This window comes from Urtica dioica, chromosome 2 (genome assembly GCF_054948205.1).
Source record: "Urtica dioica subsp. dioica isolate 48M chromosome 2, U.dioica_male_clone48M_v1_H2, whole genome shotgun sequence".
NCBI lineage: Eukaryota > Viridiplantae > Streptophyta > Magnoliopsida > Rosales > Urticaceae > Urtica > Urtica dioica.
Genome location: NC_142757.1, coordinates 43,970,908 through 43,998,657, shown reverse-complemented (window position 1 = coordinate 43,998,657; position 27,750 = coordinate 43,970,908). Strand labels below are relative to the sequence as shown.

The window sequence follows — 27,750 nt, the reverse complement described above, 5'->3', positions numbered from 1 at the left end:
TAATTGTTTCTCTCTTTTTTGCACCTCAATTTGTGGAGTACCAACAACGGTCAGAGCAACGGTCACAACAAAAAAGTAAACTTGGCGGGAAGGTAAACTGTATTTTTATTTTCATTATAGTTAGCGGATTAAAAAAGGTATAAGTATGTATCAACTGTTAAGTGTGAACGGGTTCAAGCAAATGTGGTTTGTGGGCCACCCAGAGATTGGAATTTTGGGGTGTGAGTCTGACAAGCAATCTTCAGAACACTTTCGGTGTTTTTTGTGTGTGTGCACGCTAATAGTTTATTTATAATTATGCTACATACTTTTATTTTATATTATTTTTAGACACTAATATTTTTTTACTCAATATTTTGGACTCTTATTTGTTCTATAAATTAAACACTCTTCCCTCGATTTCTACTCTACCCTTCTTCACCATCTTTCTTCCATCAAAATCACCCATAACTATTAAGAAGAAAAAAAACATAAAATATTTATTTTTTCTTCCCACTATAAATCCACTACTTCACCAAAACAATACTAGGGTTTTTCAATAGGTTCCAATTTTGGAAATTTACACTCTTGTTTCTTTGCAAAGCCTTCAACACTCAACTAGTGTAGTTTAGACAATATCTGTTTCTAGGTATTGCTGAGAAAGTTCTGTTTGCTCATATTTTTACATTTGGGCTGAAAATAAATAAAATAAAAACAAAAGGGGTTAGTGGGGGGTGAGAAAATAATCAAGAAGCCATTGCATTCTCTTTGAAAGACAATGATTCTGTTGTTCAATAGGTACACTCTGTGGAAGCATTACACAACTCTCGGCAAGAAGTCAATTGTCTGCAAAAGCTTCTACTTTTGGATCTTTCAAATTTTTAATAGATACAGCATGGACACTTAGCAAAAATAAATTTCAATCTCCACAATCTCTTACAAATACATCCTTTTCTTCTTTCTTTTCTCTTGGTTCATTGCTTTTCGCAATTTTCTTTTTCTTCTTCTAAGACTCTTAGAAAGAGTGAGTTGAAGAGCCATGGGAGGGTCTTCATTGCCACCCGGTTTCCGATTCCACCCGAACGATGATGAGCTTGTCGGGTATTACCTGAAAAGAAAAGTCGAAGGCCTCGAAATCGAACTCGAAGTAATCCCTGTCATCGATTTGTACAAGTTTGACCCTTGGGAATTGCCAGGTAAACATTTTCATTGATTTTTTGTTTTTGTTCTTGTGCTTGTGTGTATAGTAGAAGTATGAATACTTGTATTTGTTGCTTTAGTCATAAGTAGTCTTTTTTCTTTTCTCCTTTTTAAGGACAAAAATATGTTTTACATGCCCCTTTTATCTTTCCATATAGGACAATAAGTTACTATTGATCTCATCCTTTTATTTTTTTTTCTTTTTCAAAAGCCAATTTAATTTTCTTTTTCCTATAATTCAAGCTATGTCAATTGACAATTTGAATCGTACCGTTATAGAGAAATCATTCCTACCGAATCGAGATATGGAATGGTTCTTCTTCTGCCCCCGAGACAAGAAGTACCCGAACGGGTCAAGAACAAACAGAGCCACCAAAGCCGGATATTGGAAGGCCACTGGAAAAGACCGAAAAATAACGTGCCAATCCGAGAGCGTGACAGCCTATAGAAAGACTCTTGTCTTCTACCGTGGTCGCGCTCCTCTCGGAGACCGAACGGATTGGATAATGCACGAGTATCGCCTCTCTGATGATCTCACCCAGCATGGCTCACCGACTTTTCATGTATGTAAATTTATCTACAAATTAGTATTTTCCTTCTCTCGGTCGAGTCGAGGTTAAGATTAGGGATTTTATTTTCTAAAAAATAATTTCAGCGCAAGATATAATTTTCCTTAGCGTATAGTATGGTAATCAAAATCCAAGGGAATCGCACGCGCGCCAGATTTTAATTTCATTTTTTTCTTGCTTTGAATAAATTTCGGCAAAAAGTAGTAAATGTTTTTTTACACATTTTACAGGGTGGATTTGCTCTATGCCGCGTTGCTAAGAAGAACGAGAGCACGCAAAAGGGTAGTCTTTCCCACGCCGATTCAAAGAGTAAGAATATCGGAAGCAGCTCAAGCAACGGGGAATTTTCAACAACGGGACGGCTCTCGAACGAGCCATTGGCCGTTTCTGGGGACATTTCTTCGAACACAAGTTACCAGTGGAACGAGAGTCGATACTCGAGCCCGACCGCTTCTTTGGCTGAAATCACTCCTCCGGTTTCTGATTTCGAGCCTTCGTCGTCATTGGCTCAGACGGACCAGGCAAGTTTCTGGGTCTCGCCCGAACTGATTCTCGACTCATCAAAGGTGATTAATTTATTACTTGTTACCGAAGTAACCAAAATTATTGGAAAGATTCAAAGCTGAAAAATGGAAGAAAAAAAAATATTGTTGCCTTATTGCAGGACTATCCACAGTTAGAAGCAGCAATACAGGATTGCTTCCCACAATATGAGTACTCCGAGTCGGTAATGACACCGTGGCAATCCTTCGAACACACAGAAATCTCTCCTAGCTCGTCATACTCAAATTTCCCTGCGAACATCATGGACAATCAATCCGCTAACTTCATGGACATATGTGGAAATGAGGATATGCAATATGACGGCTACTATGATCATACTGGTACATTGAGCTACATGAAACCGTATTGAAGACAAACACATGCTATTCTCTCTCTCTCTCTCTCTCTCTCTCTCTCTCTCTCTCTCTCTCTCTCTCTCTCTCCCTCTCTCTCTCTCAATGAAGGGTGTCAAAAATTGATTAACCAAGCCCCAATTAGCCATGGTGACATCGATCAAGATCGTATTTTGTGTCATCTACAAAGGGCCCGAGACAACGCCTTTTAAAGTTGGTTCTTGGTAGTAGCAAAATGTATTTTATTCTTGTTCTTAATGTGTGTTTTCTTTTCGAGTCGGGTAATACTATTTTCGGGTTTTTGTTTTTAGTTTTATTTTTAGTCATCATGTTTTTCGATGAAATCCCAGATAGAAGTCACTTTTTTTCGATCTCGTCTGGAAGTTGGGATTTGTAGCAGTAATTCTCGTGTATTATGCTTTCATGAATCAATCTGATTTTAGCTTCTCTCTTTGGAGTCTTGTGCTTAATTTTATAGCTTTCATTTTCATTTATCATGTCCTGTTTTTATGATACTTTGCTTTCTGGTGGGGCTTCAAGTGGTGACTTTTAATAGACATCCAACAAGGTAAAGATGCAACAAAGAGAAGGGTACAATTTTGTATGTGAGCAAATAGTAATTCATTGATAAAAGTAATTAAAGACAACAATGAAATATTCTCTTGAGATTTATCAAAGCCAAGCTAAAGATAAAAGTCTACTTTCAAGTTGATGAGCCAATTATCAGCAAGTCTTTTTCTACATTCTTTTGTCCTTTTGGTTAGTTTATTTGAAAGACTTCATTTATTTATCTATTTTGGCTGTAGATTATCAAAGAATAGCTTATTTTGTAGTTGCGTATATAAAATATATATCAAGAACCTTTTCATATCCAAGCATATCTGATACATGGATTAATTAAAAAGAAGTGGGACACTGGATTTTTTTTCATTTTGCTTAGTTTTCTGTTGCAAAGCCTAAGGTTTGCCTTGTTCTTTGTTTATCCAGTCTAATCTGATCTGTGAAAGGGAATTTAAAAAATATTTTTTTACTAAAGATGAAAATTAATCGCTGCGGCGTGTAAATTTTGAACATTTATTTATTTAAATTTTTTTTTTTTTGTGTTACATTTGTATACATGAAAGCTAACACATGGCAGCCATATAAAAGTTTGAAAACAGGGTTTTGGGTTCTTATTCAAGATTTACACTTGGACATCAAGGTATTTAAAAAAAAATATATATGCAAATTTTACTATGTTGTACCATTGATTTACATTATCTATATCCAACAAACTTAAACCATCGATTTTAAAATAAGTTGTACCAAATTGTAACACATAAACATAGACTTAGAATGAGTAAATAAACTAGTGTAGCTTAGCGTAGTTAAGCCTTTCTGTTACTGATAAATAAGAAATCAATCTAGATCTTCTATTTTGTCTCAGGAGCCTACAACATTTCAGAAGTCTCCATAATAATCTATCATTTAACTTAGCTTCGACCTAAACAAATCAATAATCGATCTTATACCCTTCGCTACGAGAATTAATAATCTGCTCTAAAATATGAGATTCGATGACTGGACTTCATTTAATTATTTGCCACAATTCAGTTCATCTGACAACAAGAGATTTTTTTTTTTTTTTTCCAAGACTGACCTCTATACTTCTATATCGTATATTAATCATACCGATACTCTATTAACCATCTTCAAATTTTTAATCATAAAAAACCTAGAAACCCTATTATATACGTACCAATGAATTGAAAGAAAAAAAATAAATAAATAAATTTCCCAATCCTGGAAACCCTTACATTCAGTTTAACTTTTGCTACTTTATCATCTAAACAAATGTACCATATCTTGTTTGTCTAATATAAAATTCCTTGATAATAAACTGAACATATGATATGCAGGAAACGGAAATAAAGGCATTAGTGTCCTTTGAGGTCTGTTAATAATTTGTAACGGTTCATTTACAATTATAAACGAAACGTTGGCCAATATGCAATTTTTATATTTCATTGGGATTATTCCTAAAGTATGATCTCCCCATTAATTTTGGACCAAAATCCATTAAGTCCAAATTAGTCCAAATCTATGACCCCATAAATTGGGCAATTACATTTTTAATCATTTTTTCTCTCTTTACCCAAATCAACGAAAAAAAACTCAAATCAACAGAGGAATACCACCTCCAGGAAGAGCGTCGTTCTGTGACTCATCGGTGTCGGATCCAAGCATCTCAATCCACGACCCAATCTTCCTCTCCGCCGCTCTGAAGATCCTCCGACGCTAGAGAATTTTGAAACCACCTTCATTACTCGCCGGAGACTTCCCTCTCGGCCACGCTGCATCGCTGGAGTTCAGACGACGCTGAGAGTTCCGGCAGAAGACCTCAACTGTCAATAAATCTTCAAAGGAATTTTCTAGAATTATTGAAGATTTATTGACATTAATGTTAATAAAAATGCATATTTATTGACATCAATGTCAATAAATCTTCAACGCAAACCCAGATATTTATCAAGAAACTGTTTCTGAAAATTTCTGGGTTTTCGTTGAAGATTTATTGACATTGATGTCAATAAAAATGCATATTTATTGACATCAATGTCAATAAATCTTCAACGAAAACCAAGATATTTATCAAGAAACTGTTTCTGAAAATTTCTGGGTTTTCGTTGAAGATTTATTGACATTGATGTCAATAAATATGCATTTTTATTGACATTAATGTCAATAAATCTTCAATAATTCTGGAAAATTCCTTTGAAGATTTATTGACATTGGCCTCGGCGTTGAGGTCTTCTGCCGGAACTCTCAGCGTCGTCTGGACTCCGGCGATGCAGCGTGGCCGAGATGGAAGTCTCCGGCGAGTCCGGCGAGTAATGAAGGTGGTTTCAAAATTCTCTAGCGTCGGAGGATCTTCAGAGCGGCGGAGAGGAAGATTGGGTCGTGGATTGAGATGCTTGGATCCGACACCGATGAGTCACAGAACGACGCTCTTCCTGGAGGTGGTATTCCTCTGTTGATTTGGGTTTTTTTTCGTTGATTTGGGTAAAGAGAGAAAAAATGGTTAAAAATGTAATTGCCCAATTTATGGGGTCATAGATTTGGATTAATTTGGACTTAATGGATTTTGGTCCAAAATTAATGGGGAGATCATACTTTAGGAATAATCCCTATTTCATTAAGACTACTTAGCAATAGTAGCCTTAATTTTTATAAAATAGTAATATGCTTATACTTGCAACTAATATTCAAGAAAACTGTTTACCACGTATGTTTATGCTTTTGACAAAACTTTTTTTCTACAACACTAATATTAAAAGCACAACAATACCAAATTAGGAGAGGTTAGAAAATATTGCAATTTCGTAGCTATTGATGAATGTCAAAGATTGAAATTTTGTAGCTATCAAAACCGGGTTTAAGTAAAGTCCGATAAAGATTAAAGCTAAGATTTTTACAATCATAAATATACATATTTTGAAATGCAAAGAATCAGAGTAGATTTTTAAATGACAGATTGACTAAATTTTTTGTTTAATTCATTATTTAAAATTATTGAGAATTATTGCTAAAGTTTTGGAATTATGCTTACCGATTAGTTACAGGGAATTATTGTTCAAAATTTAAATTATGATTATTGATTGAAATTTTAAAATTATGTTTTTCTTATTATTATTATTGGCTGAATTTTGAAAAGAAGTTTGATGAGAGTTATTATTATAGATTTAATTATTGTTGACGGGTGTGATATATGTAACAAGCTGTCTCGCCCGTTGCTACGGAATAATTAATGTATTTAGTCTGAAAGAAAAAATATATAGAGATATGTCCATAAATATTTAGGTTTGAAAAAAATATATTTAAAATTTTATGAAAATATTTTATCTTTCTGGAAAAAAAATCTATACGAATGAACACTACTTGCGTTTAGGGTTCAATCTCTTTAAAAAATCGTATATATATAAAAAAAATAAAAATAAAAAATAAAAACCCACGGAACACTATTCATTGAACGGTGTTTCGTGAGAGGGAGGATCTCCTTTGCTATATATATATAATATATATATATATATATATATATATATATATATATATATAATTTCAACCTAATCCAAACATATTATTCGTGTAATATTCATTTATACTTAGTTGAATTTAAGTATAAAGTACATATAAAACAAAAAAAAATTTACTATTTTCTGCAACATTTTTTCGTCCCAATTTTTCTCGGTCGCAAAACTGACTCTTTTGTTTTGTTGACATATATATATTTTCCAATTTTTCCTCAGTTTTCCCATCGGTCTTTACAATTTCTGTTTTCAAGGAGCATCAATCGGCAATCACAATTCCCGTTGAGAAACCATTGATATTCTTGCTTCAAAAAGAAGAAAGAAGAAGCTTCTCTTAACCATTGATATTAAGCCTTTCAGAGCTCTACATAGTTTATAGTTTAGCTACTCTTTTGTATCTTCTTTTTTCTCCACTTCCTTTTACTTCATCCATTAACTTCCTCTTTTAGAAGTGCTTCTTGAGAATCTATACATTTAGCCCATCTTTTCAGTATCAAAGTGATGTAGTGGAGCCAAAGATAAAAGCATATTAGGTCATGAATTCTCTCAAATTAACTAGACATAGGCAAAACGAAATAAAAACTGGCCGGTATCTCCCATAATTAGCTTGATTAACATAAAACATCTATACAAATAAAACTTGATTGCGTTGACTTGAGAAAATACCAAAAAAACAATGCCTCTAGTAGAAAATGGCTTCTAGTTAATTTCATTATTAATAAATCCTTAAAATAACAACGTATGAAAATTGATTATATAATTTCTTCAAATTTTAACAATATATGAAAATTAACTATGATCAATATATCATGTGATGCAAAATAAAATAGTAAAAAAAATTAAAATTAAAATTGTTGTAACTAACTAAATGGCTAGAAATAGAAGACGAAGCAGTCTAATTCGAAGTAAATAAAGAAATAAATTATGCGTTATAACTACTATATTTAAAACAAAAACAAAAACAACAGAAAACATATTTAATTTTTAAATGAACAAAAATAATTATGGATGATAGATCTATCTCCGTCAGTGCTACACTAGGTATGAACGTTTTGTCAAAAAAGAACAAACTTTAACCAAATAACATAGTAAATTATTTGCCATATTCAAACAAAAAGTGCTTATGTGATTGTGAAGTCGTTGTATCATATGAGAAAGTGCGAACCGGCTATAGTATGCAATAAATGCATTTTTTTTAAGATTTTGTTCTTTTATGTAAAGCTTTCAATATGTCGCCCGCCCAAAACATTAGAGATAAAAGAGACTTCACTTATAGTGACTATTATTATTATTTTTATTTTATTTTTTTGGTAAGAAGTGCCAATAATAATGCACTCTTTTGGTCAATACAATACAAAATACTTAAAAAAAATCAGAGATTCTCTCAGTGACCTACTAATTCTTGTTTGAAAAGCATATGGAATAAGCGCGTAGGCATAAATTATCGTGCTCATTAATGTATTAAAGAACGAGTGTGGTTCATCGATAATGAAACGAAGAGAGGGAAATTATAGCCTCCAAGAAAGTGAAAATGATTGATTGAGTGCTTGTGTTGATGTGTGATTAGAGCTGCTTATGTCGTTTTTAGCGATTTTAGCACTTTTAAATTAGCTCGTTCACACATTGCATGTAAAGCTAGCTGAGCTGGTCATGAGTATGACTGCATGAGAAAAAAGTCTTGCATATTATTGATATGTTTAAGCAATTTAGCAAGGCTGTATTAAAATACCTGTTTAGTCTATTATTGTGTGTTGCGTGTTTTACAAGTTTTCTTTTCCTTCTTGTCGTTTGTGTTAAACGACTTGTAGTTTCGTCAGCTCGTTATTTCACTGACGTGTAATTCTTTATATACCAGTTTTGATGAAACAGTTCGTTATCAATTTCATTCAGTAAAATAATAATATTCTTTCTGAATTCTTCTCGAGTTTCTCTCTCTCTCTCTCTCTCTCTCTCCTCTTTCACTCTCTTCGCTCTCTCAAGATTGTGAAATGCGATATGGTATCAAAGCTCATTCTCGCTGAAATCAAGCACTCTGTTCAAGATCTTTGATCTTTTTCTTCTCTTTTCCCTCACGCAACAATGGATCTGAAAGACTCACAGCCTATCATCGCAGCTGAGAAGCTCCCAATGGAAGATCCGATGGAAAATCCATACTATTTCCATCACAGCGACAATCCAAGAGCTGTCCTCGTCTCTCAGCTTCTCAATGGTGATAACTATGCATCATGGAGTCGATCGATGCTCATTGCTCTGTCTGTGAAGAATAAATTGGGTTTCGTTGACAGAACCATCACCAAACCTCAGCCGGACAATTCAAGATTCAACGCTTGGAAAACAAACAAGAATATCGTTGTCTCATGGCTTCTCAACGCAGTATCCAAGGAGATCGCAGCTAGTATCTAGTTTGGAGACTCAGCTGAGGCTGTTTGAAAGGATCTTCAAGAACGCTTCCAACAGAGTAACGGCCCTAGGATCTTTCAAGTCTTGAGAGACCTGGTGAATTTGACTCAAGATTCCAGGTCAGTGTCCGCACATTTCACCAGGATCAAGTCTCTATGGGAGGACTTCCAGAACTACAAGCCCAGCTGCTCGTGTGGAGGCTGCAAATGTGGCGCGATGAAGGATCTAAAGGCGTTCAACGAGAATGTATACATCATGATCTTCTTGATGGGACTGAATGACTCGTACGCCAACTCGCGAGGTCAGATTCTTCTTCTTGACCCTATACCGCCGATCAACAAAGTGTTCTCTCTTGTTGCTCAAGAGGAGAAACACAGAGCGGTAGGATTAGAATCTGCCACACAGGATCAGTCAAACACCACTACTACAAATATAGGCATCGGGTGCGACGAAAGTCGCACCCGATGCTCAGAATGTCGCACCCGAAAGTTTTACGGGTGCGACATTGTCGCACCCAATAGTCCGTCGCTAAAGGTCTTGGGTGCTGTCGGGGAACCAAGCGCGTATCAGACATGAACAATCGTTCTGATGCGACTCGTTTGAGATGATTCCACCATATAACCATATTAATGCGGAAAAATAATTAATTACGCTGATCATAAGCTAATTAAATTATGGTTATAATTAACAAGATCTAGTTATGTTTAATTGATTTAATTCACGAGCAACCGATTTGAACGAAAAACGAATACTTACATTGATTTTCGGTTCAGCTACAGAACGCTCCTAAACCAATCGCGTACTCCTTGCGTCGTCTTGATGAAGGACTCGAGGATGACACCTTAGTCTTCCGAAACGTAATCTCCGAGACGAATAAGAAAGATGAGTGGGCACAGTCTTTATCTCACTAGATCACGAAACTAGGTGTTTCGAGATCTCGCTCTTATTTTACTAAGAATGGAAACGAATTTCCGAGGGGAGGGAGAGGTAGAAGTGCACGGCCAAGGTAGGCTAGGGTGCACGAAATTTTTCTCAAAAATTGCTTATTTTTGTTTTCTCATGAACTCCTATTTATAGTAGTAAAAAGAGATATTCATGGAATCTTCCAGAATATTTTATTTCATTTTATTGTGTTCACACTGATGGATTAAATCTAGGCCATTGGATCTCAACAAGTGAATCCTACTTTTTCTCTCATCCATCAGATCAATATCTATGGGATATTATACTCTATTTAAATAGAGAATATTTTATTTAGTGGGAGAATAAAGGAGAATATATTATTTCCCTTTAAATATATTCTCATATATTCTCCTAAATACTTTCCTTTAATAAGGAGAAAATATATGACAATATCTTATATTATTCTCTCTCCTTTATTTAAACAACTAAAGAGAAAATATTGGTAAATACCAATATTATAAAAGTCGAATTTTAGGCACACGGCCAAGGAGAATTTGCGCAAACCCTAGTGCCAAAAAACCTAATTCGATTTTCATATTTTATGCAAGGCCCAATTGCTTAAAACTCAATTAATCATTTATTTACTTGGTCCAACAATAAACAAATAATTAATAATTGTTTATTTACTTGATCAAACAATAAATAAACAATTATACTATAAATATTTATTTAATTCTGCGAATACCCGTTTTCCAGAATTAATGCTGTCAATCACAATCACAGCAAGTGAGATTAATAATGATAAACATTATTATACGAAAGTTCTTATCCGCCTTTATCAGAGCCGAATCGGGGACTATGGACCTAGTAATAGAAGCTTAACAAATCCGATGAAAAAGACGAAATAGTCCTTTCTCTTTTTCCATCGATTCGTCTAATCTTGGTCAAATACTCCACCTTGTAAGCCAAGACTGAACTCTCCTTTATACTAGAATTATATTTGCTCATCGTGACGAGTGTCCACTGATATAGTCAGTTCGTGATCAAGATCCTCAAGGTTCAACCCGTGTCAAGAGAAGTCAATTTTTCCGTTATACTTCTCTTGATACATATCAGCCCTAAGCATTGTTGCTTCCCCAGCGAAAGATTCTTTTGAACGTTACTTACTTCGAAAGTGCTAGAAATCTATCGGTCCTGGAATCAACCCTTAGGTGAGAGAACATTAACCTTCTTTCAGGAAGGCTGGATTCCGTATCTGTAAATCATTTCCCACTCGAATTATGCTGTGAGAAAACTCCCAAGACATAAGTTGTGATTAGCATGAATAGCCTTTTAGCGAATGAGTCAAAGAGCTCAGTAACATAACCCAGTATCCATGATCACTTCAGGATTTAGATAGTGTCTCACTGTGACCATCATAGTGACCTCGGTTAGTGTGTCGTAACGCTCCTTAAACGACACATCTACACCAAGACCTGTCCAAGTCGTACACTTACCACAAGTGTAGAATGCTCCGACATAGTGATCAGCATTCACCTATGTGTTCCACCATATGACTTTAGATATAGCTTTCAAGGCGTATATCAGTCATCGACCTCGTTTTAGCTCACCGCCTGAACTCAGGTGCCCAGCACGTGACTCAGTTTAATACGGAGGCTATGGAAGATAGTTGTTATTGATTCTAATTGTTTAGAACTCAACCCACTAATCATATAATGCTAATAAAGTAATCTTATTATCGAATTTAGTAATCATTTATTCATTATCTTCAAGTGGGCAATATTATTCCTAACAGGTGCGACATGTCGCACCTATTTGGCTTCAGAAAATATCAAAAAACGAGTATTAGGTGCGACATGTCGCACCTAATACTTTATTATAATTAAAAAAATTACAAATTAGAATATGGAACTGTGAAACTACGATGGTCTCGAGCCGTTCCGCCTCCGGGTTCTTCTTCAAGGTCTGCCGCGAAGAGGATGTTGGGGCCGTTTCGCCGAGGCCCGAGCGTCTAGATCTTCTTCAGTAGCTTCGGCCATTGTCGCCGGCGTTTCTCTGCCCGGTCCTTGTCGTCCTCGTTCTCCGACGTGATGTCAATCTCGATGAAGTGTCCAAGGACGCCGAGCTCGCAAAGCACGTCCAGCGCCGACGCCAAATTAAGAGAAAGAGATTGAGGATGAGGTTGAGGTCTCCACGGAGTGAGGTCGTCGTCAGAGAAAGGGAAATAGAAAGAGAGTAAGATAGACCGAAATAGAGTGAGATATAGAGAAATAGAGAGTGAGAGTCACTTACAATGGCGGCGAGGAGGAGAGGCGACAGCGAACATGTTCGTCGCGCAGAGAGAGTCGCAGATGTACAAAGAGAGAGAATGGAGTCGCAAAAATGAAGAAGAAGAAGAAGAAGAAGAAGAAGAAGAAGAAGAAGAAGAAGAAGAAGAAGAAAGAGAGTTATTTTATAATTTTAACCTAATACTTTCAGCTGCGATATGTCGCACCTGTTGCTCATATTGGGTGCGACATGTCACACCGGATACTAAAAAAAAGAGGGATTTTAAGCCCGCCTAAATTTTTTAAAAACTTTTAGGTGCGACATTTGTCGCACCTGATAGTATTGGGTGCGACATAAGTCGCACCTGATAGTATCCGGTGCGACATTTTTATATCCGATGCGACAATGTCGCACCGAATACCACTAAACATTAGCGAAATTTTTAGTCATTTGGAGGACTATCTGGTGCGACATTCGCACCTAATATGTGCTTAGATGCGACATTTAGGTGCGACATGTCGCACCTAATACCTATCCGCACCAGAAATGTGAATTTGTAGTAGGGCACTATGGCGATGACGATCAAAGATGACTCAGCGACAAGGAAGATCAACAAGAAAGATCGTCCTTACTGCACTCACTGCAAGATTCTTGGCCACACCATGGACAAATACTTCAAGATTCATGGTTACCCTCCAGGCTATACAGCAAAATCAAAGTCTGCGAGCAACAATGTGGAGAACCAGCAAGAGACCAGTCGAAGTGCATCCATCAATGCTCTCATCGATGATCAGTTCCATCAACGCATAGAGATCCTCTCCAACAAACTCACGTCCACGACATCCTCTTCAACCAAATCCACAGCTGATGCCAACTTTGCATCTTGCCTAACAGGTTTTTGTTGTTCTGTAAAGGTTGTGCATTCGACAAATAGCTTTGGTAAATCTTGGATTCTTGATTCCGGTGCTTCCAAGCACATTTGCAATCAGATGTCTATGTTCATATCTTTGCATCCCACATATAGATCGAGTGTCACATTACCTAACAACAATGTTGTGGGGGTCTAAAAACTCTTTATTAAAATATCATTTCAGATGGACTTAGGCCCGATTGAAGCCCACGATCCATTAGAGAAGCGGCCCGCGAAATCAATTTTGGACCTGACTCGCTCTCCGCAGGTCGGCCCAAGTCCAGCAACACTTTCCGGTTCGATAGACTCCAGTTCGTCCACGTCTTCCTAGTCAGAAGCATCAGTCAAAGAGGAGACTACGCCGCAAAGACCGGATCTCGGACAACTACGACCTCGGCGAGGAGAGTGGATCGGGGAACACATGTTTTCGGCCAGAAGGTTCCATCTCGCCTATAAATAGAAGAAGATAGGACGATTTTCACACACGCAAGATCTTACTCTCAGTTTCCAATTAATATTTCCTTTGTACTCTTATATTTGTGATCGTGAGCTCGACCTGTTGAGTTCGTCACCTCGTCCCGTTGTAACTTCCTCTAAATTAATAAAATTAATATTCGTATGTTATTATATAAATCTTTATTATTAACTTGAATCTTATACGACGTCTTTCTAAACCTTTCTTAAATACTTGTCGTTCCATTCTTTATTTGTGATTGTTGATCGATCTGAAAATCGACATCAACAAATGTCATTTCTGTCCATTTCTTTGGAGATATTAAAGTAAATTCTGAACTTACTCTTCATGAAGTCCTATTGTTCATGTGTTCAAGTACAATTTGTTGTCAGTTAGTGCTATCACTAAAAACAACAAAGCAACTATTACCTTCACTAACTCAGGATTTTTCATACAGGATTCACTCAAGAAGAGGACGATTGGGAAGGATGACCAAGTTGATGACCTCTATATGATGGCTGAAGACAACACAAGCTTCATCAACACAAGCTTCATCAACACAAGCTTCATCAACACAGTCTCAGCAAGAGTTTGGCACAACAGGCTGGGTCATCCCTCCTACAAGAAAGTTTAGTCCTTAAAGGAAGTCTTACGGTTCAGCTCTCTTACTCAAACCTCTGAACCTTGTAATATATGTCCTATGGCAAAACAGCATCGTTTACCTTTTGGAAATTCCCTCAATACTAATAATAATGTCTTAGACCTGATTCATGATGATGTGTGGGGTCTCTTTCACACTGTTTCACACAATGGTTATAGATTATTTCTCACCTTGGTTGATGATCTTAGTCGTTTTACATGGGTCTATTTGTTGAAAACCAAATCTGATGTGTTGAAGATTGTTCCCACTTTCATTACTTTTATTGAGAAACAACTTGGAAGGTCTGTGAAATGTTTTAGATCTGATAATGACAAGGAGCTTACTTTCACTGATTTCTTTGCTTCCAAAGGGATTATGCATCACTTTTCTTGTGTTGAAACACCACAGCAAAATGCAGTGGTTGAAAGAAAACACCAACATCTTTTGAATGTTGGTCGGGCTCTCCTTTTTCAATCTCATCTCCCTATTGAGTTTTGGTCTAATTGTATTCTGACTAGTGCCTATTTGATAAATAGGACTCCCTCTCATGTCTTGCATGGCAAGACACCCTATGTTGTTCTTTTTAACAAACGAGTTGACTATGCTAACTTTAGAGTATTTGGAAGCCTAGCGTTTGCTTCCACACTGCATAACAAAAGGACCAAATTTGAGCCACGAGCACGTAAATGTGTGTTCATTGGTTACCCTCATGGTGTGAAAGGTTACAGGCTTCTTGACATCATCTCTCAAGAAGTTTTCATCTCCAGAGATGTAGTATTCCATGAAAACATCTTTCCCTATGTTGCTACTAATTACATCTCACATTCAAAACCTGCTGATCTTTTACATGATATTGTTCTCCCTGCTAACACTAACTTAGGTGAAGTACCTGTTAGTATTCATAATGACAGGAGTCATCATGTATCCAATCCAGTTTCTTGTGATGATGGTACTCTCACTCATGATGTCCCTCCACATGATTCACATGGAAAAGATCAAGCAAGTGATATACTCCCACACCCATGATTTGCACGACCAGGTTGATCAAACCACCCAAGATCAGCATTGTGATACTAGCAATCCAAGAAAGTCCTCAAGGATCTCCAAACCACCCTCCTATCTGCAGGACTATCACTGTGACTTGGCTCAAGCCATACTTGAGCACTCTCCTTCTTACACTTCTCCACATCACATTAGCCATGTTTTGTCTTATGATGGCCTATCTGCATCATATAAAGCTTTTACTCTTGCAGTTGCTTCTACCTTTGAACCGGAGTTCTATCATCAAGCAGTCAAATCTGAGGACTAGAGGACAGCAATGAAAGAAGAATTGGATGATATGAATGCAAACAACATATGGTCCATTGTCCCTCTCCCAGCAAGCAGGAAGGCAATTGGATGCAGATGGCTCTACAAGAACAAGTTTCACTCAGATGGCACCTTGGCAAGGAGAAAAGTTAGGCTGGTGGAAAAAGGATATACACAGCAAGAAGGGTTGGATTACACAGAGACCTAAACTGGTCACAATGAAAATGATCTTGGCAGTTGCAGTAGCAAAGGACTGGTTCCTGGCTCAAATGGATGTCAACAATGCCTTCCTCAATGGTGATCACCATGAGGAAGTGTACATATCAATGCCTCCAGGTGTTCTCACTCAGGGGGATTCAAACACTAAGGGATTGGTGTGTCACTTACAGAAGTTCATATACGGGCTCAAACAGGCTTACAGACAATGGAACCTGAAATTCACTGAGGTTTTATTAGCTGTGGTTTTCCTCAATCCAAAGCTGATTATTCTCTCTTCACACGTGGCTATGGCACCTCTTTTGTGGCCATAGTATTGTAAATTGATAATATTGTCATAGCCAGTCCAAGTCAACAGGTGATTGAAGGCATCAAAAATTACTTGAAGACCAAATTTAAAGTCAAGGACTTGGGAGCTCTCAAGTATTTTTTGGGTTTGGAGATTGCCAAGTCCAAATCAGGGTTATTGGTCAGTCAACGCCAATATGCTCTAAATATCCTCAACGACATGGGTTTCTTGGAGTCAAAGCCTGCCAAAACCCATATGGATCCACGTGTCACTCTCAATGAGACATATGGTGATTTGATCGAGGATGTTGCAAGCTATAGAAGGCTAGTTGGGAGATTGCTTTATCTCACCATAACCAGACCTGATGTAAAGTTTGTTGTACATCAGCTAAGTCGTTATATCTCAGCGCCTCGAGGTCCTCATCAACAGGCTGCAAGTCATCTTCTACGATATCTGAAGAGTCGGTCGTCGTTAGGGCTCTTCTACTAAGATGTTTCCTCTATACAGCTGCGTGGTTTCTCGGATGCGGATTGGAGCACATGCCCTAACACTAGACGTTCCATTACAGGTTATTGTGTGTTTCTTGGGGATTCATTGGTTGCTTGGAAGTCTAAAAAATAAGTCACAGTCTCACGCTCTTTAGCTGAGTCTGAATATCGAGCAATGGGGTCTGCAACAAGTGAGCTTCTTTGGCTCCAACAAATTCTGTGTGACTTGAAGATCAAGCAACAGGCTCCTACAGTGCTTTACTGCGATAACAATGCAGCTATGCACATTGCTACTAATCCGGCGTTTCATGAAAGAACCAAGCACATTGAAGTTGATTGTCACTTCATTCGAGATCATCTGAAACGTGGGGATTTGAAGCTTCTTCATGTACGCACGAATATGCAGCTTGCAGACATTTTCACAAAGCCTTTGGCTTCTCCTCTTCTTCTGCACTTGATGGGCAAGATGGCTCTCAAAAATATTTGTTTGCCATCTTGAGGGGAAGTATTAAAATACATGTTTAGTCTATTATTGTGTGTTGCGTGTTTTACAAGTGTTTTTACAAGTTTTCTTTTCCTTCTTGTCGTTTGTGTTAAACGACTTGTAGTTTCGTCAGCTCTTTATTTCACTAACGTGTAATTCTTTATATACCAGTTTTGATGTAACAGTTCGTTATCAATTTCATTCAGTAAAATCATAATATTATTTCTGAATTCTTCTCGAGTTTCTCTCTCTCTCCTCTTTCACTCTCTTCGCTCTCTCAAGATTGTAAAATGCGATAGGCGAGAGTAATTTAGCATTTGTGATTACTTTTAGGGACAGAGAAATTTAATTAAAATATGTGTACAAACATTCTTCATTGATATATCCAATTTATGTAAAATTAAAAACAAAATTATGTATATCTTTACTTTTTAGATAAAACCCCTCGAGATTTTTTTAATTTTTTTTTAAATTAAGTTTATTTAAGTTTATCACATTCATTCAAGGACTAATTTCGGACTAATACGTTAGTATTTAAGAGATCTTCTTGAGTAAAAACTATGGCTAAATTTGTCTTTATCTTATCTATCTACTACTACGTATTTGAATTGTATTTACCATCAAACATAAGATTAGACTTGTATATTAAGGATGATTTAGGTAAAGTACACGTGACTTATGAAAAAAAAAAAAAAAGTTGCTGTACAAATAATATATAGCTTCTGCGGCTCCATATTCTTAACAAACACATTCGATAGAAATAAAAGAGTGGAGACGAGAAATTTTACGTGTTTAACTTGAGAAATTTCATAAAGTGAACCTAAATGTGTACAAAATATCATTACTAGACCACGTTTTTTAAAAATATCTAAACTGAACTTTTGGTTTCAAAATGGACGAAAATACCCCTCTAACCTTATAAACCCTCTTTCTCTCACATATTCTCACTCAAATCATCTCTCAAGCTCTCTAATCCTCTCAAATCCTCTCTATTTTGGAGTAATCATATGGGTAAGTTAACTAATTTTATCATTTTGATTATATTTTTGTCTAATATTTAGGGGTTTAGGGTAACTTAGGGTTTAGAAAACTTTTAGATCTAGGATTTTTCGGCTAAAATCTGGAAAATTAAGTTAATTTGCGACCATTTGCGATGAAATTCAAGTTACTTTGCGATGAAATTAAAAAAAAAACACAAAAATACCATTCACGACCATTTGCGACCATTTGCGACCAAATGCGACCTGTTGCGACCATTTGCTACCAAATGTGACGAAATACGACCGGTTGTGACCATTTGCGACCAACTGCGACAATTTGTGACCTGTTGCGACCATTTGTGACCTGTTGCGACCAATTGCGATCCTGTTGACTTTGTGTTGACTTTTTTTTATGTATAATTGATTTTGTTGACTTTTTAATGCTGTTTTTGTAGTTTTCCTCCAAATTAATGGCACTTGGGAGAGAAATGCGCATTTATGGGTGTTCAAGGATGCTAGAACTGAGTCATTCGATGTTTCGAAAGATCTGACGTACACGGAATTAGTGGATAAAGTGTACGAGATGATCAACGTGGACAGATTCTCGTACGACTTAAAACTTGAAGTCCCATACACAATGGGTGTACTTCCAACAGCACCGCAAGTTTTGACGAACGATGCGAATGTTTCGTATTACTTGAAGCATAAACACCGAAAGAGATTTCCGATTTGTGTAAGCTTGATAGCCAAACATATCATCACGCCACCGAATGTCATCGTGCCAACAAGTGTATGTCGAGAAGTATACAAAGGAAAAGGAAAAGAAATTATGGTTGAAGAATTGTCTCAAAACGAACCGAGAAAGAGACGGAACCACAACGATGACGAACACACTACACTTGCAATTGAGGTGTATGATCGAGTTGAAGACGAAGACGAAGTGTATAGACGTGATAGAGATGATTACCACAATGATGACTACCATAGAGATGATAGAGATGGCGAAGAATGTTTCCATGGCGAAGACAATGACGGTGTCGATGAACACAACAACGAAGGAGAGAGAGGTGAAGAGTTTGAAGAATTTGTGAATCGTGATGAATATGATGAGTTTGTAAATAATTTCACAGTCCCATCAGGCCATTGTCAACCATGCGAGCCTACTAACATAAGATTATCTTCGGAGTGCGTCGTGCCACCAATGAAGTGTGGTCCATCCACCTGGAAAGCTCCCGAGTTCACACGCGAGGATGTAGTGAATGACTTTCCAACTCAAAACCGAAGTCAATCTTCTACAGGTAACGTAGATTTCGTGTAAAAAAATATAAGCTATGGTAAATTAGAATTAGCAATATCTAACTATTGTTATCTAATCCTTGACTGTAACAGCTAGCTCAGAAGAAGTATATGTTGGACTGGTGTTTGACAACAAAGATGAATTGAAGAAACATATGTACTTGTTTGCTCTAAAGAATAATTTTGAGTTTAGAGTTAAATCTTCTTCGAAGAGCAGATGGTATGTTCTATGCAAAGATGAGACATGCACTTGGAGGATGAGGAGTATCGTACAGTGGAATGCAACTTGGATTATTACGACTTACGAGAGTAAACACTCTTGTGCGCGCTTGGTTCGAACGGAGGGTCATATAGGAGCTAAAACCATGGGTTATCGGTCACGTCTTTAAAGATAAATTTGGAATTAATTCGTTGGCTGACTATTCATCGCACAATGTAAGAGAGGAAGTCAAGACAAGATGGGGCGTTAACTTATCGTACTTGAAGGCTTGGAGATCTAGAGAAAAAGCTATTGGGTACGTGAAAGGTACACCAAAAGAATCTTATCAGAAGTTACCGTCTTGGCTGCATATGCTGAAGCAAAAGAATCCTGGGACTTTAACTGACTTTGTGAGAGATGGTAACAAATTCAAGTACGCCTTTTTTGCTATTGGCGCATGTCTTAGAGGGTTTAAGTCTTGTCGACCGGTCATAGCAGTGGACGGTGCATTTTTGAAGACAATGTATGGGGGACAGCTGCTTTGCGCAATCACAACGGATGCGAATAGTCAGTTAAAAGCATCGTCCACATTCGCACTAGCATTGAACGCGTCTATTAACGCACTCAACTTGCAATTGTCTCTACCGTTTAGGTACTCTGTGATCAATCTGTCGCTCATGCGCTCTTGTTGTTCTGTCAAACTCGGACCATCTTCATACGTGAAACCGCTTACTAAAGCTTATTCAAGGCGTCCAAATCTCACTCTTTGAGAACCTATACCGAAGTGTATCTCTCCTCGTGCAGTGGGCTCGATCCTCCTCTGAAGCAAATTATGTATAAGCACGCCCGAGTATTGTAACTCGACTTGATCCTTCGTAAAAAATTGCTCAAATGGAGTCCCGATAACTCTATCCAAAATCTCCAACTTGAAAAATCTCTCATACACTTTCTTCAATGATGTGGACCCAAGATACGAGACCCGAGCCGGGAAATCCACTTCATAAAGGTATCTCAAATGATCCTACAAAAGACAAAAAACACAAAAAATTAGTCAAAAAATCATTTTCAGTCGCAAATGGTCGCAACGCATCGTATTTGGTCGTAAACTGTCGCAATTGGTCGCAAATCGTCGCAATTGGTCGCAAAATATAATTTTTTAAAAAAAATTAAAAATATCGCAACCAGTGGCAATTGGTCGCAACCGGACGCAATTTGGTATGCATTTCATCGCAACCGGTCGCAATTGGTCGCAACCGGTCGCAATTGCTTGAAGTTCATCGCAAATTCCGGGAAAATTTTAAAACCCTAACTTTTCAAAATCGATTCAAATCTATCCAAATGGCCCTAAATCTTTAATATACTATCCTAAACACATTTCTAACTATTAAATACTAGATTTAACAAGAGAATCGAAGAAAAAACTTACCTTTTTTCTTGGATTGAGACCCTCGAGCTCTTGGACCACCACCACCGCCGGAGTTCAAGCATTGTCCACCGGTTTCCATCGCAAGAGGACGCAATACGTCGTACTTGGTCGCAACCGGTCGTACGGCGTCGCAATCGGTCGGAATAGTGGAGAAGGGAATATTGGGTTTGAGAGAGGGAGAGAATGTGATGAGTGAGCGACTGTTTTTTTTTTCTGCTTATTTTTGTGTTTTTATTGTTTTAAGGGTATTTTTGTCCATTTTGGGACCAAAGGTTTAGTTTTAGATATTTTTAAAAAACATGGTCTAATAATGATATTTTGTATACAATTAGGTTCACTTTATGAAATTGCTCTTTAACTTTCTCTTTTTCTCACCTGTTAAATTGTGTGTGATGTGATACCGGTTCCACTAAAAGAATAGATGTTTTTGCCTTGCATTCTTGATAAAAAAAAAAAAGTAAAAAATGCAGATAGTTTTTCTTCTAGGAGAATTGAAGATGTTCTCTTGCTTATACTTGAATCATAGAGAAATTGCCTAATTTGTCACAAATTTCATAACATTTTCCCACTTTTCACCAAAATACTATTTTTTTCCAAAATACCATCATCTATGTCAACAATGTTGACATCTATGTTTGCCCTTCACTATTAGATATCAACATTGTTGACATAGATGTTAACATTATTGACATAAAGGTGGTATTTTGAGAAAAATTAACGTTTTGATTGAAAGTGAGAAAATATCGTGAAATTGATGGTAAATTAGGCAATTTCCCTTTAATTATATTCATCGAGTCAATTTCAAATTCAGTGATTGAAGACTAGACTTCAAAGTAGAATATCCCGATTTGATGGGTAAAAATTTTCCAACGGCTTACCTTAACCGTGTGCAACTCAAACCTTGTTCGCGTAATACTGACTCGTCTTTTGAGGTTTTTTTCTAGAGTTTCCTAAAAAGAAAGACATTAAAACAAGGGATACATGCAATTTTCAAATCCATGTACCAGACAGTATTTAAAAATTAGAAAAAATATCATAAAAAAAAAAGATCGTTTTACACTTCGAGTTTGTTTCCCTGTAACCTAATAGCCGCTGGAGAAGCCTAGGTCACCGTCGTTTGTTGCCGCCAAGATCGTAACTCAGTAATACTTTGTGCCTCTAAATAACAAAGTCAATAGAAATATAATCTGAACTAATACATAATTTTTATTTTTACTGCATAACTGACTCTAGAAGCTGGAAAAAGGGTACCCCAATAAACAAAATAATATACAGATTACAAAACACGGAACACTTGGAAAATAAAAACGAAAAGATCGTCAGTTGAGAATGTCAGAATCATCTGAAAAAGGCTGGACTTCGACGTCGGGGTATGCCGCCTTAAAGCGTGCTCGTAGCCCCTCGTCCACCAGTCGGACTCCGCTCAACTGGTTCCCCATCGCCATCCACCTGAACATGTTACATAAACACAGGGATGGAGCTAGAAATGTAAATAAAAGGACGGCTAATATGCAAAAATAAAAAAAATCAGGCGTAGTTAAATTTTTCAGAAAATTAGGAAAATAGCTAATTTAAACGTTTGACATTCCTAAATAGTCAACGTTTGGTAAATCTAGGTAAATAACCACTTTCATATGTAAATCTTAAGTATATAGTCAACGTTTGGTATATGAAAGTGGCTATTTACCTAAGATTTACGTATGAAAGTGACTATTTGCCTAAAATTTAACAAACACGGACTATTTAGCAATATCGAGAATTTAAGTTGGTTATTTTCCTAAACGATGAAAAACGAAAAAAAGAAAGAAAAAAAAAATTAAAACTACAAAAAAAGGTTGTCCAAATTCTTCTTATTTTAGTTAGATTTAAGTCTGACGAAAATAATATTCTACAACTAGCAATTCATTTATTTTCAAACCGACCCATTTACTAGTATTTCATTGACTGATCCTTTATATTGGAATGGACGAAGAGTAAAATGTTTAGGCGATTCCTCACGGGAGGATGAATCGATATACTTTTGAACCAGAGACTTAGATTTTTGTTTATCTCTCACGATAATAATATCGCTGCAAAATAAGTGTTTTTTAAAAAACGGGTCTTTATATAGAAAACAGCAAAACCGTAACAAGATTACAAAGCATGTCAACGAGAAAGGCTAAAGGACGGAGTAAACGCCGAAACTACCATGCCACCCCGAAACCCAAAGTCAAACCAGAGAACGGAGAAACCATGACGAGGAAAATTATGAAGCGCTAGACCAGTCCCTAGCCAAGTCCTCTAAAGAATACACATGGATAATGATATTAATGATTACAAATGGATTTAGCCCTATGGCTTCATGTTTCAAGCAAGGAATTCAAGCTTCACTCTATGGAAAATTGCTAAAAAGGGGTTAGGAAAGCGTGGGACCTTGATTTGGGATCTACCGTATTTTTTACTTCGTGGCTGTAATCTCTGGATCGATATTTCTTTAGGGATTTTGATGTCATCACAGGGCCTATTTTTGGGTTGTATCTCTGTTTTGTTCTACGGGTTCATGTACTAGATTGGCGTAGGATCCAAGGGCTTGGCTTTTTCGATTCACCTTTTTGTGTAAATTTTGCTCACACCTCCATGAATACAAGTAGTTCTTGTTTCCAAAAAGAAAAAAAAAAATGATATGAATGATTACTTACCCGGCATGCGTGTTGTGCATCCTGGCAAACAGTTCAAGCTTCCTTGTCCTCGGACTGATCCTCTCGAGAAGCGGATACATCTCGTCGGGCTTTCTGCTCGTCTCTCTCACCTCGGCCACGATCACATCCGTGTCTATATTCCTATTCACCAGCGGATCTCCTTTTATCCCAACCAGGCAATGCTCTTTGCTGTGGTTCAGCCAGTGTCCCGTTCTCCCCGTCCTTATGATCCTCTGAAGCTGATTCGTCTTCACCCATATGATCTCTTCCACGCGCTTGTACCCCCAAAGATCTAAGCTGAAAAACGAGCCACGAACACGTAAATGCACGTTCTTATAAGCTAACATGAAATATAAATAGGTACCATTCGCGTCCAAGCTCCATTGCCCGTCCCGTAACCCAGAGGAATATGAGACCGTCTGTCTGCAATGCGGGGACGTTGAGATTGCGCATTTCGTCGTCAGCCATAGTCCCGTACGGCAACTCCATGTGAATATCCCATGGCGGGTCTGCCATTATCACTCCAAACTGACCTAGAATGTCCATTCTGAAGTTTCGTATGTCGCAGTTTATCCATTGCGGTTCCCCGAGTTCCACTTCCGAGCAATACTCTGCGCGCTGAGGCTTCGCCAACGGCTTCGGGATTGTTCCTGTTACCATGGGTGCCACGTCCGGTGTTGGATCCAACTCGTAGTGTACGTATTTGCAAGTCTATGTCAATGCACCAAAACGTTCTTATATTTCACAAACTACTTCACGATTGATGTACTATATATATATGGGCTCCAAAGATTAGAAATTTTCATATTACCTTCATGTGACGACACGTGTCTAGAAATGAGCAATCCCCTAAATTAACGTCGGTGTGAAGAGCAATTATTCGCCGAAAATGAACCTGAAAGAAGCAAGCTTGATTTATATAAGCAACGAAAAAACACATTCAAAAAAGTTGTAAATTCTTACTCACCTTGTCACACGCCATAAAGGAACTCAACTGCCGCCGGCAATCTTCTTTCGTAAGAGACGAACAATACTCTTTCAGCTGGGAACCGCCTTTAGTTTTGAACTAAAACAATAACAAGATTGCGAGTTGGTTAATTGAGCAACAGAAACAACAGAAAGTAAAGGAAGAATTTTAGACACTGTCGATAAATTTTTTGAAATTTTTATAATGCATATAAGCAATTTACCACTTTCAAACTTGAGACTTGCACGTTTTTTTTTTTTTTTTTTTTTTCTAAATTTTGGCTATTTCACTAATTTTATACAAACTTTGGCTATTTTATCAATCCATTAATTTCAATTAGCTACATAACTATAATACCTGAAAAATAAAATAAATGAAAGCAGAAGATACCTTTGCTGCGGTGGCGGTCTCTTTGGCGGTGGGACGGTGGATGAGGTCCAAGAGCTCCTCACCGGTCTTAGACTTCTGCTGCTCGAGAAACGATTTCTTGCTCAGCAACGCCTCAACATCCTTCAAATCCTCGTCCTCCGTCCGGGCCTTGACGGCCGGAGGCCGGCCATGGTTGTTGTGATGGTGGTGGTGGAACCCCACCGGAGGCGGCCTCCTCGCCGGAAACATCCACCCCATCATCTGCTGGCCCTGCGCTGAGCTGGCGTTCTCCGGGAGCTCTTTCACGAGCCGTGTGCGGTCGATCGCCAGGACCATGACCCTCGACTTTCCGCTCACCACGAACTCCTCGAGCTCGACGCCGCCGTTCTCGTCGGCCATTGATCGCAGCGCCATCTCGACGGCCAGGATGGCCCCGGATTCTCCGCCGACCTCCCGCAGGGCAGCCCTCTCGGCGGGGCTCGCCTTCTGGTCGCTCTCGAGCTTCCGCAGCACCGCCGACGAGTCCACCGGCGTGAACGGGACCCGCTCCAGCAGAGCCACCGCCACCATGGACCGCACCACCGCCAGCGGGCTCCCCAGACCCCCCACGTCAGCATCCACGTCGGCGTCGGCGTCGGCGTCCGCGTCCGCGTCAGCTTCGTCCTTCTCGTTCTTCTCCTCCGACTTGGGGTTGTTGGGAACGGTGATGGGGTCGGAATTGGGCGGAGGGTTGGTGGGCTTGACGGGCTTGGGCTTGGGCTCCGGGAGGGGAGGGGTGGGCTCGAAGGGGCGATTCTCGAAGGAGGAGACGAGGCGGAGAGAGAGGTCGAGAGAAGAGACGATGTGTGGTTCGATGAGGGCTCGGACGGAAGAGAGAAGCTCGAGCTGAGCGGTTCGTCCAGACGCGATTCGGGATTCGAGACGTCGACGTTTCTCCTTCACTGTCGCTACTGCGTTCTCCTCGCTCGCCATTTTTCTTTTTCTTCTCTAAAATTCGAATTTTCCTCTTTTTTTTTATCGATTTACGGTTGTTTATCAAGGAAAAGTTCAAATTTACTCAAGGTAACAGGCAATGATCCTGTGTTTGTTTGGATCTTTCAGGACTCTAGAGTTTCCACTGAGATCAGTGAAGATGGCTGGTTATTTCTGTTTCAATGGAGATTTTTTTTCTGCGCAAAACATAAAAACCCCAACTGCACCATAACTCAGTGCGAGGGCTCCTAAAAATAATAAATAAAAATAATAAAACCCCCAAAATAGAGAGGGGAAAATAGTCGACAGGGGCAATTCTGTCCAGAATTGCAAAGTGAATTATTTTTTTATTTTGTTTTTTCTTTTCGAAGGCAGCTTCGCTGCAGTGAGGATTGAATCCACGACCTCCACACAGGAGGTGGTGTGGAATTACCACGACCTCCAGTTAACCATTGCATCCAACTTTAATGGCATGTCAAATATTAATTGTAGTATACCGCATTTTTTTTTTAAATTCCGCCCAAAAGGGGGCTAGACATCCCGAGCACACAAAAATTAGATCCTCAAATCGGACAGTGGAGATGATCGATCAACGAAGAGAGAGTTAGAGAGAGAAAGAGACAGCGAGAGAAATGTGTTTAGCTAGAATGATCGATACTTTTTCATTAGCACACAATTGATTATATTAATAGAATACCTAGCTTGATTACAATGTTTAACTAACTAATGATAAATAACTGACTAGTACATGTATCAGTACTCTAACAGCTTAAGCACACTTAAGCGTGTAGTTGGCGTGCTAAGCACTTGAGTGATGTGTATTGTCTTCATACGCCCCCTTGAGCTAGACGGTCATCTCGCAGTCCTAATCTGGTGCAGAGAAGCTTGAAACGACTCTCACGCAAAGGGTTGGTGAGCATATCAACTAGTTGATCATCATTGAGCACGTAGCGAAATTCTATTGCCATGCTCAGAACAAGGTCACAAATAAAGTGAGCATCGACATTTATATGCTTAGTGCGAGCATAAAATACAGGGTTGGAGGAAAGTGAGTCAGCACCTGATTATCACACTACACCATAGTTGTAGATTAGTTGTAGATGCTGAAAGAGTGATATTCAATTTATTGAGTAGTGAATTGAACCACTGATTTTTTTGTGGCGGTTTGAGCAAGAACTATTATTATGATTCAATACTTGACCTTGACACCACCTTCTACTTGCAAGCAGACCATATCACTAGGTTTCCGTCAAGCAAGACAACATAGCCTGACGCTGATCGGCAATAGTCGGGGCAGCTTGCGTAATCCGCATCGGAGAAGGCTTCAATTCGCAAGCCAGAAGATGAGTGAAAGGTGAGACTATGATCAATCGTACCTTTTACATAGCGAAGAACTCACTTGTAAGCCTTCCAATGAGAGCTTTTTGAAGACTGGTCAAGGTATTGACTCAGTTTGTTGACAACAAAAGCCAAATCAGGTCGCGTGAGATCAAGTATTGCAAGCCTCCAACTAGGCTTCTGTAGAGAGTTGCATATTCACATGGTGGACTTCCATCAACAGCAACCAATGGAGAAGATGATATCATCGGAGTTGGACAAGGTTTTGAGTCACGGAGATTAGTTTTAGTTTACAAGTCACATACATATTTACAAAAACGGTCTCTCAGTTTGTGCTTGGAAAGTGGCAAAAGATATGACTGTCTCATCTTTGCTCGAGTGGATGAATCCAGGTGTATCTACTGTGATCATCAAGCACATCTAGATAATATCAATAGCCTTCTATGGAGGCTAT

At 38.2% G+C, this 27,750-nt stretch overlaps 3 protein-coding genes across 4 annotated transcripts; 2 read left to right on the top strand and 1 right to left on the bottom strand.

Annotated features, from left to right (window-relative positions):
• The first annotated feature begins 410 nt into the window (after nucleotides 1-410).
• On the top strand, nucleotides 411-3,091 carry LOC149404885 (NAC domain-containing protein 71-like). 2 transcript variants are annotated; one of them, XM_089606954.1, is made up of 4 exons: nucleotides 411-1,175; nucleotides 1,459-1,742; nucleotides 1,979-2,269; nucleotides 2,413-3,091. In XM_089606954.1, the coding sequence occupies exons 1-4, from the start codon at nucleotides 1,019-1,021 to the stop codon at nucleotides 2,659-2,661; spliced, it is 981 nt and encodes a 326-aa protein (XP_089463080.1). In that variant the 5' UTR covers nucleotides 411-1,018; the 3' UTR covers nucleotides 2,662-3,091. The 2 variants fall into 2 exon arrangements, with proteins under 2 accessions (XP_089463080.1, XP_089463079.1); XM_089606953.1 differs by having other exon boundaries at nucleotides 1,979-2,314.
• A 5,699-nt stretch (nucleotides 3,092-8,790) lies between these two features.
• Nucleotides 8,791-12,043, top strand: LOC149404884 (uncharacterized). The gene is made up of 3 exons (XM_089607711.1): nucleotides 8,791-9,106; nucleotides 9,224-9,521; nucleotides 11,917-12,043. Exons 1-3 carry the CDS (start codon nucleotides 8,791-8,793, stop codon nucleotides 12,041-12,043), a joined length of 741 nt encoding a protein of 246 aa, XP_089463837.1.
• Nucleotides 12,044-21,985: 9,942 nt separating this feature from the next.
• MTA (mRNAadenosine methylase) lies at nucleotides 21,986-26,202 on the bottom strand. The gene is made up of 6 exons (XM_089606759.1): nucleotides 25,008-26,202; nucleotides 24,618-24,716; nucleotides 24,462-24,545; nucleotides 24,015-24,361; nucleotides 23,651-23,947; nucleotides 21,986-22,421 (listed from the first exon to the last, which is right to left on the bottom strand). The coding sequence occupies exons 1-6, from the start codon at nucleotides 25,956-25,958 to the stop codon at nucleotides 22,292-22,294; spliced, it is 1,908 nt and encodes a 635-aa protein (XP_089462885.1). The 5' UTR covers nucleotides 25,959-26,202; the 3' UTR covers nucleotides 21,986-22,291.
• Between the last annotated feature and the right edge of the window lie 1,548 nt (nucleotides 26,203-27,750).

What these genes read in the sequence shown, in the direction of transcription:
- LOC149404885 (XM_089606953.1), top strand. Translation starts at nt 1,019, where the DNA reads ATGGGAGGGTCTTCATTGCCACCCGGTTTCCGATTCCACCCGAACGAT. An exon ending in TGACCCTTGGGAATTGCCAG is followed by an intron (nt 1,176 to 1,458) that starts GTAAACATTTTC and finishes GTACCGTTATAG; the next exon opens with AGAAATCATTCCTACCGAAT. An exon ending in ATGGCTCACCGACTTTTCAT is followed by an intron (nt 1,743 to 1,978) that starts GTATGTAAATTT and finishes CACATTTTACAG; the next exon opens with GGTGGATTTGCTCTATGCCG.
- LOC149404884 (XM_089607711.1), top strand. Translation starts at nt 8,791, where the DNA reads ATGGATCTGAAAGACTCACAGCCTATCATCGCAGCTGAGAAGCTCCCA. An exon ending in ATCCAAGGAGATCGCAGCTA is followed by an intron (nt 9,107 to 9,223) that starts GTATCTAGTTTG and finishes ATTTGACTCAAG; the next exon opens with ATTCCAGGTCAGTGTCCGCA. An exon ending in GAATCTGCCACACAGGATCA is followed by an intron (nt 9,522 to 11,916) that starts GTCAAACACCAC and finishes ATTACAAATTAG; the next exon opens with AATATGGAACTGTGAAACTA.
- MTA (XM_089606759.1), bottom strand. Translation starts at nt 25,958, where the DNA reads ATGGCGAGCGAGGAGAACGCAGTAGCGACAGTGAAGGAGAAACGTCGA. An exon ending in ACACGTGTCGTCACATGAAG is followed by an intron (nt 24,362 to 24,461) that starts GTAATATGAAAA and finishes GCATTGACATAG; the next exon opens with ACTTGCAAATACGTACACTA. An exon ending in ATGCACAACACGCATGCCGG is followed by an intron (nt 22,422 to 23,650) that starts GTAAGTAATCAT and finishes TAACATGTTCAG; the next exon opens with GTGGATGGCGATGGGGAACC.